This window comes from Chlamydotis macqueenii, chromosome 3, assembly GCF_036417535.1.
Source record: "Chlamydotis macqueenii isolate bChlMac1 chromosome 3, bChlMac1.mat, whole genome shotgun sequence".
In the NCBI taxonomy this organism is placed as follows: Eukaryota; Metazoa; Chordata; class Aves; order Otidiformes; family Otididae; genus Chlamydotis; species Chlamydotis macqueenii.
This window is the reverse complement of record NC_141558.1, coordinates 98841709-98855065: the sequence shown is the minus strand read 5'-3', so window position 1 is coordinate 98855065 and position 13357 is coordinate 98841709. Positions and strand designations below refer to the sequence as shown.

The 13357-nt window shown below is 43.3% G+C and overlaps 1 protein-coding gene across 3 annotated transcripts in view; it reads right to left on the bottom strand.

Annotated features, from left to right (window-relative positions):
* The window catches only part of TRIM67 (tripartite motif containing 67), a 34264-nt gene that overhangs the window by 2238 nt on the left and 18669 nt on the right, over nucleotides 1-13357 (bottom strand). For all 3 annotated transcript variants that reach the window (XM_086743941.1, XM_086743942.1, XM_086743943.1), the window contains 3 exons: nucleotides 9860-10005; nucleotides 6801-6939; nucleotides 5457-5760 (listed from right to left, as the gene is read on the bottom strand). In XM_086743941.1, coding sequence (XP_086600067.1) covers nucleotides 5457-5760; nucleotides 6801-6939; nucleotides 9860-10005 — 589 coding nt within the window. The remainder of the gene's footprint in view (nucleotides 1-5456; nucleotides 5761-6800; nucleotides 6940-9859; nucleotides 10006-13357) is intronic.

The window sequence follows — 13357 nt, the reverse complement described above, 5'->3', positions numbered from 1 at the left end:
TAGATGTTAATTTCTAATCGTTATCCTCGCTAACAGCTCAAGATTTAGATTTCCAGTTCGAGTACTCACCTTGGCATCCCCTGAGGAGACCCAGCTTTCCAGAGACCTGGGAGCCCGCACAGGTACAACAGATAGTGGTTTTGGGCAGGAAGGGAAGGTGGGGCTGGGCAGGGATAAGCGTAGCTCCCTGACTGACAAGGTGCTCACCTATAGGGCTGGGAGATGTTTCAAGAGTGCAGGCAGGGTTATTGATACCAGTGATAATTGGTTGTGTCAGGAGCAGCTGCTGAGAGCTACCCTGGTATCAGAGCCTGCCAGGACAGACCCAGCCAGCCATTACACGCTTGAGCGATTTGACATTAATGCACTTTGATTTGGGGGTTAGTCAAACCCAGTATTACCTTAAAGAGCACTGAGCAAAAAAATCTACTAGCTAAGTAGATTGGCCACAGGCACTGCGACTCTGCTAATATCACGGGGACTCTGCGATGGATTCACAGCCTGACACAATGTGTTCAGAGTAAATCAGATTTCAAGTAATTTGCAGTAGGAAAGGAAGCAGCTGTCTTTTGTCCCACGCACTCCCCTCAGGCACACAACAGTCACAAGATTAATGCAATTTTAACATAAATTTTATCACCATAGGTAGGCAAAACATCCAAAAAAAAAAAAAAAGGAGGGGGAGGAGGGATCAAAATATGATTAGGAAGAACATAGTACAGGATAAGAAATTTTCATCTTGTCCACCAGGTGTCATAAACTGGTTTCCTTTAGACCAAATGTGGCACAAGGCATTTCCTCTGAAGGTAAAGGGAGTTTTATCTGTGGTATAATAGTATAGAACACTATGCCCACTTCTCCATTTAAAGCTCTTCAAACAGTAATAGTACAGCTGAGAATCACAAATTCGCTCTGAGATGTGTTAGATTTCGAACTTTACTGTTCTCGGGTTCCTTTTATTTGCTCTGTCATCCTATAAGCATTACTAGGTTTCTTTTTGAACTCTTCTCCAAAACCATAAAGTAAATTATTTTCCAACAAAAGTTAAGATGCTTACCTATCCTCCATACCTAGACTGTTTTTATTAAAAGTACTCAATCATAAAACTCATGATGAGATAGTGGGAAGCAACAGAACTGTGATCTAGAGCTATTTACAAATAGATTACATTATTTTTTTCTCTGTTTAGGAACACCTTTGATTGTAGGGCACCACGTTTTATATCCTGCAGTGTTTTAAAATAGATTTTATGACATCCTTTTAAATGACATTGATTCTCTTAGGGAAACAGAAACAGCAACTTTGCCTTTTTGAGTTTATTATGCTCCTTCCTATATGATAAGCTAATTTGCTTCTTGCGGGCTAATTAGCTGTGTGCTGCACAGTGACATTCAGTGACTCCTCTGCAGCCCCTGGGGACAGTGCCACTGAAGAGGAGATAGATGCTGCCTGCAGAGCCCAGCCAAGGCGAGTGCAGGGCCCGGCTGAGGCCCCTCCAGGAGCCGAGCGGAGGGATGGGGACCCTCTCCCTTCCTTGCTGCCCCAAGTTTTGCAGGACTCGAGCAGGTAGATTGCCCCATTCCTCAGCTGCCGCCTCCCCACAGTGAGCAACCAGCTCTGGCAGGATGAAGACAGCGCAACGGCAAGCAGAGGCACTTTGCCGTGCTGCTACCAGGGAGGCTGGACTTCTTCTAAACAGCTGCTCTTTCCAGGCATCCCATGGTTTCCTTGGTAACAGTACTTTGAGGACTCCAGTGCTTTCTGAACTACTGTCATGGTCACTTCCTTTAGGAGGAGAGGTGGGTGAGTCAAAGTTTCACGAGCAAACTTACGTGAGGCATTTCCTCACTCTTCTGTACATCATTTAGACAGTATTACAGGACAATTTTTCTAATAAATGCCTCAGTTGCAATAAAAGAAGCCAGCTAGCTCAAGAGATTCAAACTGATGTTGCTTTCCCCGGGTACGTTTCTGTGGCAGCATGTAAAAAAGCTGCTGCTTTACTGTAATGCGTTTTTTAAGCTACTTAATGACAGTTATACCATAGGCCCTAGTAATCTGCAGGCCATAAAAGGAAAATACAACTCCTCAATAAATAATTAGCATTCATTAAATGATAATCCAGTTTTGAATATATGCACTACTCTCATTATTTCAAGTAAATCCCACTTCTCACATGCCTTTTCTCACAGTCCTGCACATTTTTATTTATGTGTGCAACAGTAAGTCCTGAGTGTGAAAGTGCTGTGCCGAAGCCTGGAAGGTTGGAGTACAGATAGCAGAATTTGGCTACCATGAAAAATGCCATTGCCTGTGGCAGTGGAGGCTGTTATTCTAAGATGCTTTCAGCAGCAGCTTGGACAATGTGCAGAACAGGACTGCACAGATTAGCTTGCAGAATTAAGAATAGCATTAAGTTTCACTATTGTAAAAAAAATAAACCCTAACAATTTATGATCACTTTAATAAACTGAAGAATTAGTTTAACTCTGTGTTTACACTATTTTAATCATGAGCTTTACAGTAACTTAACAACTTTACCATGTCTGTTGTCAAGGACACTATTTTTCAGTCGATTATAACACTCCTCTGTGGTGAAAACCTGGTGTTGAGATCTCTGAAGTCAGTGAAGAGACTCTCCTGATTGCAGGGGGCTTTAAGACTACATTCCAAATTCTCTAGATGTTGACTTCCCACTGTCTTTCAGTATAAAATATTTCAGTGCGACTTCCAGCTCTTTCATTACATAACCATGCAGTGGCCAGAGTATCGCCTATAGCACCAGGTGCTCCTGCTCTGGGGAACTTTGCCAAGGAAAGGATCTATTGCAATGAATGCCAGTGCCTCTTAGCAATGGGCATACAACATCTCTGGTGTGAACGGATTATTTCCAGGAACAACGAGGCTGAAAGGTACCTCACAAAGCTTTATCCTTGCCCTGAAGTGTTTCCTTAACTGGTTTGCTCAATCCATTCTCAAAGGTTCCCTGTGGTTTTGATAGCATTAGTCTTCTGTTCATGCCTCTTCTTCTAGCACTACAGAAGTCAGGTAATTTTTTAAGGATGTAGATATGTCCAGTTTTGCACACTGTGAGTTAAAGGAACAGGAAATTACTCTAAACGTGACAGGTCCCATGAAGAGGTCTTTAAAGCTCCACCTCAGCTTATCCTTGAAGCTAGTCATTTATTTATTGCCCTAATTTATTCTCATGAAGATTAGGAAGCATGAAATGTTACTAAGATGTAACCTCCATCACAATAATATGTGAAGGGCTAAAAGATGACAATAAATTTCCTTTGGACTGTGATACTGTGCTGTCGTGCACTTGCCTCCAGTGGGGAAAAACAACTGGGCAGCAATAACTGTTTCCACAAGCCTATTACAGCTAATGAGTTAAAAAACTGACCTACTTGACTGTCATAGTTAAAAATATAATGCCTAGACCTAATTTCATTGAAGCGTGCGTGATTTCATAAGACTACATGCTCTTTACGTAAGATTGTACTTCACTTCAGCAGATATTCCATGGGTCTATCCACGCCTTCGATGTGCCTGCAAAGCCTTTGCGTTTCATCTAGTAAAAACTGGGAAACTATCATCAACAACAAGCACTTTGCTCTCCTGTTTAAGCAGGATGATTGGAAATCCAAAGTGTTTCCACTGTTTGTGCTTTCCAGAAAAAAAGCTTTTGCTTAGCTTGTGTGTTGCTTGCCAGGAGGAGCATGCCGAGGACCAAATCCATAAAATAGGTTTCTGGGACAGTACTACACAGAATGGTTGCCAGCTTTCTTTCCAGAAAACATAAGCTGTTCCACAGAGCATTAAAATTAATACAGCTTAACATTACTTCCGCCCTAAATTGAATCAAGATGTTAAAGGGACAGAGAACCTTTCGATACATTTATTCTACTGATGTTATTTTACTCTGTATTTTCTTAGGACAGGATCTAACATCTTCGGAGCCATGGATAGCTTTTGATCCAGCTACAAGGTTCTTCCACCTGTCTGTAATGAACTGCAAAATCAAACTATGCTTCAAACAAAAAATTCCCAGCAACTGCAGTACACTTAACTTAAAATACAAGTATGCTTTAGAGGATAAATGACTATTCAGCAGGAGATATTACAAACAGCTTTACAGAGCATGTTGGCATGAACTTATCTCTTTAAGGAGATAATACCTGCACTTAAGCATTTTAAAAATCACTGCAAGCCTTTCTTTTAATCATTTGGTATAACAGAAACAACAGCAAAGTGTGGAAGACTTGCTGGGACAGTCAGTAGAAAAACAAATTGAAATTGATTCCTTCTTTGCCACAGACCTGCTACGTATCCTTGGTCAGTCACTTCATTCATACATCAATCTCCCATCATGACAAAGTAGGTACACAAATACACCACTTTCCAAAATAAGCAAGAGACTTAGGATCCTGACTCATACTCTTCAGTGGAGATCTTCTCAAGGGTCTCAGTTTCTGTAGTAGCCAGCTGACCTTCAGCCAGTGCTGACCCTCTCATGGGACATGGAGAGAGAGCAGTGCAGTTCTGCTCTGGTGATACACTAGGGAGCTTCAAGCAAAGGTGACCACGTCCCCCCTGTGCAGTCTGGCATCACATCAAGGAAACATAGCCAGCACCAGGCAGAGGTAACTACCATGAGTGCTGAGAGCCATGCAACCATGTCAGCACAACCCTGGATCTATGCTGATAGACATTGTCTCTGCGTGATCCATACCTGGAGGTAGCTTCAGTTAGAACGTTTCCCCACCACTCTGTTGCACAGAGCACACAGAGCCTCTGAGTGGTGGCAGAAAGTGGTGGCTTAGAAAGAGCCACAGCTCGGGGGCATTCTGAAATCCTCCTTTGTGTAGTAAGTTGGTTGTACTCATTGAGACACTTCTCAAAGCTCTTCAGTACAATGGCTAAGTTGGATGGAAGGGGTCACTTAGCCCTCACTGCCAAATAGTCCCTTGTGTCCAGATCACCCTCGCTGTGACCTACAGCATTACATTTAATCAGCTTTCAGGACTGGCAATAAGCACCTCCATTTTGGACAGGCTTTGCCTAATTATTGTGCACCCTGCAGCCAAGATTCCTCCTAAGGAAGAGAATCAACCACCTTTCTCCCAGCGCTCCTCCAGCAATGAGAGAGAAATCCTGCATCCCAGTGCACTGCGCTCCTGTCTGCTGACACCACGGGTGGGATGTGCAGTAATGGGCTTAAATCACAGCAGGGGAGGATTTAGGCTAGATCTCAGGAAAAAAACGCTAACAGTGAGGATAACAAACACTAACACAGATTGCAAAGGTGCAATCACTGTCACTAGAGCTTTTAAGAAGGAATAAAATAACTACAGTTAGCAGGGAGATGGACTAGATTGCTTGCTGAGACTCCTTCCTCTGATGCAAAGCAGAAAAATAATCAGTAATGAGAAAAGCACTCAAATGGCGCTTACCGATTGGTATGAGAATTGCAATGCATGAACCAGCTGCGGTTGTTGTCAACATACATGGCCCATGCCTTGTCGTCCTTGCCCAGCATCATGTCCTTGACAACATTAATCCTGGCAATACCAAAGGCCGGATCTGGATGGTTGTCGTACCGGTCCACATGCAGCTCCCAGTAATGCACGCCCTTGGAGAAGGCTGCTGTGCCAAGAACAACCCGGTCATCGTAGCTGTTGCAGGTGGCAGTCTGGTTGTCATTCGACAGCACTATGTCTCTGTGAGCCGAGGAGGGGTCAAAGGTGAACCATGCCACTGTGGAAGGGGAAAAGTAAAGGCAGGATTACGGCAGAACAGGCTGCATTCAAGCGTCGTCTGCTTTACTTCAATTAGGAGAATGAGATTCTGCCTTCCTGAAGACCCCACTGCACTTTCAGGTAATAAAGACAATCTTTCCTCGTTACTGTAGGCAGCTGCACAAGATTGCTTTGAGCCAGGATCCTGCTGTTTTTCAGCTCAGAAGTCCCTTATACTATCTGCGCTTGTTCCTCTGAACGTAAGCTGCTAAGGACAGTGACTTTCTGTTCTCACACAGTAACAAGAAAGTCCTTGAGGAGACAAAAGCTTCTTCATTATATGGAAACTGCTCAGATAGGTGAACTGGTTCAGGATCATCTTTAATGCAAATGGAGTTCCACCGTGTCCATGCTGGTTAGAACTGACTTCACTAGTTTATCAAAGGGAAAAAAAAAAAGGAAAAAACCACAGAAAAAAGCTCTTAAAGTATAAATATTTTATACTGGCCTATTTTGGCAGCACAGCATAAAAATGGAAGTGATAATAGCATGCACTTCTCGATTCATTACAATATCATTAATGAAGATGAACTTCTTGTAATGCCCATATGGACGTCAAGTATAATTACAGAGGAACAAGCATGAATTCCCATCTCCGTAGTATCAAACCTTGCTGTGAAATTGAAGCAGTAGTGAAGAAAAAGGCAAATTCCAAAGATATATGGAGAAGTGGAGACAGAGTGGCACAAAAATATCCCATGCATTGTGTAACTACTTCTGTATCCTAAAGCATATAAAAATCTTAGACCCAGTCTTCTACAGCCAAATAAAATTGCATCATTTGAAATCCCAAGTGTTAGTGCTAAAGGAAAATCCCCAAAAGTGCTAAGAGGAGAGCTCAGTCCCTGTGCGTACTCAGTTCCTGGCCTCTCCACTCAGATTATCCAAAATCTCCAAGCTAGTAAGTGCCAAAGATATTAGGGGGTACAAAGACACGCACGTGTCCCGTCACTGAGACTGGCAGCTTTTCACTCCGAAAGTGGCAAAAGCCCAACTCACCATCTGACGTCTGTAAAATAACTGTCTTGCTGTAAGGACCAACTCCTGATGAGTTGAAAGCTTTGACTCTTGCATTATAGGTACTGTTGAAATGCAGGCCATCAATGGTGCAGAGAGTCTCCTTGCCAACATACACTTCCTAAACATTCCAAATAAAACGGGGAGAGAGAAGGAGGGACATAGTTTAACTGTTTCCCCATGCCTTGTCATCACATGTTAAGACTTCTAAATATAAGCCACAGTGAACAGCTTCTCATTGCTTCCCAGAAGGTAGAAGTTAGGCTGTTGTATTAAAGACAACCACAGCAGTGGAGATAACAAGGATGGTGAATGGTGGAGACACTAAGGTGAAGGTGAAGCTCGAAGAGTACAGCAATAAAGGGCAACACAGAAAGTTCTTAATTTTTATCCTCTTTTCTGAAACACCTACTCCAAAACACTATTTTGGATAGTAGTCCCAGTGTCTGACCATGGCCCGCCATGTATTTATGCAGGACCAAAAAACAGGGGCATGGAAGAATAAGAAAACTCAAGTAATCACAGTTTTATTCTGTTGGAAAGGTTGTCTCATGCTTGTGTTAAAATATAATTCTGAAGCCAGCAAACACAGAGCCAGAAGAAACTGATCTCCTAGATTAGCATCACATGCATCACATGATGGAACAGCAACTAGACAACAGAGACATCACAAATGTCTGCAAAGATTTTTTAAACAGCAAGGACTTGTGTAATGTGGAATATTTCAAGGGGAGGAACATCTAGGCAGACTAATGAAGAGGATCAGTCAGATTACATAGTCTATTTTGAACTAAAAGAAGCCTAGAAATCTCATGTTTGTTGGAAAACTGAACAGAAAATAACAGAAAAGGAAAAAAAATGCTGTCTTGGCAGCTAGTTGAAAGCCACAATTCCCTTCCACCTCAGATTTCTCCAATTCTGTGAAATCCATGGGTTTATGGTAGCAAAGTCCCTAAAGAGCTTAAGGCTACGCCTAAGCAGACCCCTCAGGCCCTACTTCAGTTAAGACACTTAAGTGTATGCCTAAGAGTAGTCCTGTTGACTAAGGGTCTTTGGTATGAACCTAAAGTGAATTAAACATCTGATGAATAAGAAAGAGATTACTTAAGGTTACAGTGGGCCACATGTTTGTCCACTTTGACACAACAGCGACTGCTACAAAAACCAAAATCTCTTGGATCCTGAATTAGCTGATGATCTTACATGGAGAGAAAGAGGAGTTTTAATAGAATACCTTAATTTATCTCCATATTACAACACATGCTGTCTGTGCAAAAACTTGTACTTCTAGGACAACTCTCACATTTTCTAATCCACTTCATATTTTTACCACTGTTCACTGCTTCTGTTTATTCAGATTGATGCTCTCTGCTACGATGGGAGATAAAAAACGTTCTTTAAATCCACCCACTGAATACTGATAAAGTGCAGTCAGTGTCATTGCTTTCAGATGTATAATCCTTCATAAAAAGGGTCAGCAAACTCTTATCGAAATGGCGTTGCTGAGAAGCCTGCAGTTTATCTTTCAATGGGTAAAACTGACGGTGTCTCTACCACAGCAAGCAAAGCATTCCCTTGAGAAGTTGTCACCCTACATTTTTCAGGATTGAGATGGTTTTGTATCTTCTTCAGTCCAAAATCTTGACAAGGTAATGTTGGCAGTCCTAAAACTTTTGCAAGTTACATCTCCCCCCACAAATGGGCTTGGTTATGCATCAGCCTGAAATCTTGTTTATTCACAAATATTTACTTAGACATGAATAGCGCCGGTAAAGTTTTGTCTGAGACACTAGAATTCCTAACACCTTGTTCCTAACTCTTCGTTCATCACGCACTGATAACACTCTTGCCTACGAATACTGACCATATCGGCAGTTCCCAGCACCCGTTTGCAAAGGTACCTTTCCACACTTTCAGTAGTGGAGATCAGCCTCTTCAAACCCGTGTGAAGTTATACTTGGACCGAGGAACTGAGGAAACCTTCCAGAAACACAGTGCCCTCTTCAAAATGCCCTGCCAATACTGCTGTCTCTTCTGAGGGGCATCCAAATCAGGTGCCTTTGCTGGCTATGGGTGTAGCGGTTTGGCATAGGGAGGCAGTTCCTTAGGTGGACCCATGCCAGGTCATTTTCAGCTTGAGAAACCTTTCAGTTTCCTATTTGTAGCTTCCAAAGAAATGCCATCACATGGGGGTTTTTTTCAAAATTTCCCATTTGTGAAGAGAACAGCTGTGCTCCACAATGATCTCCAGATGCTTTCAAGGCACTAGCCCCTAGGGAATGCGCTGGGCCAGCCTGGTCCTGAAGCATCAGGAGCATGAAACCTGCATGAAGGGCCACAGCTTCCAGCAGGACATGCCTGGCAGAAAGCTGATCAAATTATTTCTGTAGTTTGTTTATCAGGATGTGGTGAGAAGGAACAGGAACTTATAAGTACCCTGCACCTGCAGCCAGGAGCAAGCAGTTGTGGCATCACCCTGAGGGTCTGGAAGGACAGCACTCGGATGCCTTCCCATACTTACCAACCCAGAAAAGCAGAAAGCTTCTACCAGCTTGATCTCATCCACTTCCAGAGAAAAGACTTAGAAATCCTGTATTTTTATGCAGGATCCCATTTTTACTCAGAAAATCAGGAAAAAATGAGTTGCATTTCTGGACTATGAATCTCAGCTGTTGAAACAGGGTGCTATGGAGACACGAGAGTAGGGGCTTCAAAGAAGTCTCTGTTTCATGGAATGACCACTTCCAGCTTCTATAGGCTAGTATGAAATTTTCTGCTCTGGTACGCTTCAGGGGGACCTCAAGGCCCTCCTCTGTCAGAGCCCTGAGAATAACCTCAACCAAACTTCCTACCCAAGATGGGGTTATTAAAAAACAAGCAGCATCTGCACTGCTTTCTACACCCACACAACAGAAGTACAGATGTTTTGTCAATCCGTCCCTTCCCTACCCCCTCTCCCCACCCTCGGACAGACACAAATCCGTATCCTGAGGAAACTCACATACAAAGAAACACAAATAAATGCTGAATGAAATTCTCACTCGGAATTGGCCACCATCTCCATCATCAAGTTCCAAGATATAGCCCTCCACCGGGTTGTGGCTTAAAGGTGGCATCCTCCAGGCCAATGTCACACTGTTGTTTCTGGTGCAACACTTTTCCAGCTGCAGTAATGGGACTGGTGGCACTGTAACAGGAACTGGGTACAGATTAGTGTAACTCTTCCCTACCCTGTTAGTCCGTGCTGCAGGCAGCGTGACAACCGTCCACCTCCCTCCCCTCGCAGGGGAGTCAATATTCATTAGGAAGAGGGTCCATTCCCTTCCTTGAAACAAAAAGCAGTAAAAATGATATAACAAAATGTCGTTGCTTGGTTAGACAAATCATTTGGCTGAAATAGGTACACAGAAACATATCTGGACATGATTCTGGGGCCTCATAACAACTACAGTCTGAGGACCTCACATCTGGTTTCCTTCCCAGGGGTCACTGGCTAGAAGAGTTTTTTCTCACACTAAAGCACTTTGCCCCCACCTTGCTGTCCCCAAAAACAGAGAGGGAGCAGCGGTGGCAGGACGTGTCTTAGACCACGGGGCGGCATGGAAGATGCAGTGCTGCCAGGAAGCCCAGCTCACTAATGAAGAATTCGGTTATTAACCAGCAGAGCAGCCATTCCTCCCAGCAAGATAGAGCCTGAACCCCACCAACAGCAGGAAAACAATTCTTCACAATAGTTGTTTTTTTTTTTTTTTTTAATTTAATCTAACACCCTTCTTCCCCCTGCAAAACCACCTTGGATATGTTATCTTTGTGGTGGCCGTACTTAAAAGAAACTGCTCCATTTGCAAGTTTTATCTAAATCCCTTGGTTCAGGTAGAAAAAGGAACTTCTGCACCACAGAACACTCCTTGCGGCTCTCTCCTCTCAGAAATCACAGAGGAAAAGTTTTCTACCAACACGCCTTTTTAATGACTTGCTCAGGAGAAAGATCAAGAGACTATTGACCAGACCAGCATCTTAAAAATAAAAATAAACAGAGTAAAACATTCAGACATGCCTCTGTGGGAAAGAGGCCTCCACCACACCTTCTTTGCTAAACACAACTAAACTCTCACCTTTCACTCTTTGCTAGAAATTATAAAGTGAAAATTCAGTCTTCTGGAGAGATCTGGCCTGCATCTTAGGCACTGTTGAAACAGCACAGTTTAAGTGGGATTTAAGTGATGCACAGACCCTGCCTGGTCTTCTGCCCAAGGCTGAATTTCACCACTCAGGATCATTTCTGCAGAGCTCGACTGTGTCTTACAAGGAGCTGAGTGCTCTGAGCATTCATTGCCTTAGCTCTTAACAATGTCAGTTTGCTCTTCTTTTATCTGCTCTACTTCGAGCCTCTAGTTTATTTTCCTCCTTATGTCTGCACGAGAGCTAAGCCCTTGAGCTGTTCCTTTGTCCTATTTTACCTCTCTGGATAAAAGAGGACTGTTCGCGTTTTGTGTACCAAGCAGTCTGTGGGAAAGGGACACAGGGCTAAGGCTTCAGCCCTACTTTGGAAGTGACATGAAAGCTAACATCACACTTGTGACAAACAGCGCAGAAGCTACCATGGCTTTCTGCTGGCATTATCCATCACTGCAGTGAACACGGATGGTTGGTAGCCCAGAAGAATGACTGTGGTCTGAAACAAAAGAGCTTTATAAATTAGATCTTGAAAGTTTTTCTGTAAAAAAAAGAAAAAAAAAGCCTTGTTCTGATTCCTTGATATTTAAGGATGATTCAGAGGATGTCATAAATAAAAATCTGCCTGGTTTTTCAGATGAGAAGTTCAGACTTTACTCTAGGAGACACTACGTTTGGAGAAGTAACAGAAATGTGACATTACAGGAGTCAAAAACCCAAAACCAAGGAATTCAGAGGTAATGGAATTTTTTAAGTGAACCATTTTAAGTTTGGGGGTTTGTCTGTGTTTGTTAGCCTGTGTATTTCCAGTGATTGATGGGCCTGGGAGAAGACAGGGCTGTGTCAGCCACCCACACTCCTGCCACTTCAGCTAACGGGTTAACCCTCTCAGGAGGCATTCGCTGGGTCCTCCCCACTTCTGAGACTCCCTCTGGCAAAACTAGATGAAAACCTAATTCCTGAAGTTTATAAAGAGCAAAACAGACAACACCCCCTCACCTCTGAATAAACCACTAACCTCTCCAACCCCCTGCAAAAATCTCCTAGAAACACTGATGGGAGGATTTCAGGGACTGTTCACGTAATGAACCATGCTGAAAAAAAAGAGCAGAATTTTGAGGGGAGGGTAAATGTTTTATGAGTCCCTTTTAATTATGGAAACAGGAATGCCATCTAGGATTAGAATATGCTTTCATGCAGTAAAGTGCTGTTGTTCCCACTTTCCAGGGGCAGTGTGAATTTCGGCCCTACGTGTAAGAGTCACACATACTATGGGGCCTGGGCTTCTTTACTGTGTCACTGGACATTTAAGTTTTTGTGAGGAACCCTTGTCAGCCTTTTACTCCTTTTGGGCCAGCCTGTGGCCTGCACTGCACAGCCTACAGTAGCTGAAGGAGGGGTAAGACATTCCCACCAAGCAGTTGGGCAGCTTTACGGGATGACGCTCGCTGCGCCTGCCCTCCTGCCTCCTCCCCTGGACGTGAATGGGCAGAGATTTACCTTGATCTCAGATTCTCTCTGAGGGGAGAAAAGGTGAACACTTGTAAAAGTCACAGGACAGTGGGAAGCGAGTTGAATAATCAGGACACTGGGATACACTTCAGAGTGAAGAGCAACGGGACAGGACTAAGAAAAGAAAAATACAGGCTAACTGTCAGAAGAAAAGAAGACTCAGATGTTAAATTACAGTGCTGTCCCAATTCTTGTTCAACTTAAAGCCCTCTAGAGAGTTTTTGAAGGAAAAGATTGAAAATATAAAGGCAGAAATGATACTGCATTGGCACAGCAAGACCTATTAATGAGTCTGAATGATGTCCTGCTATTTTAGAAGTGCTTCATGTGGGTCACATTCAGCTAAAAAATGTGATACTGATGTCTCATGTCAACTCAGCAGTTTCAAAACCACATTGCTCAATGCATCTCACAGCTGATCTCCTCTCAGGGTAGAGCAGGGCTGCTCTGAGATGTTGTCTGTTATTTGTCCTCTTGACAAGCAAGTTGTGCAATGATGCCCTCCACCTTCCCAGATTAATTTTCAAACTACTAAACGCAGTGAAAGTTTCAGAAACATGAAATGTTTGACCTCCTCCAAAACTGCAGTATGGCCCTGTAATAGCCTGAGTCACTGCTGTAGCAAGTGCCCTACAGTGTTATCGAGAGAGAGGGAAAGACCACAGCCAAAAACCTGGGTCCGTGATGTGGCGCAGACAGTACCAGGGATAAAGCCTACGATGAAACAGTTACTCTTTCTTTATCAGGGCTGTGCAGCTCACGGCTGGAGAAGCAGAGAAGATTTGCAGTAAGAGATGTGTCTGGGAAATCTTCATGGACTGCTTTGCAGAAGATGGAAGGAGCCACTCCTG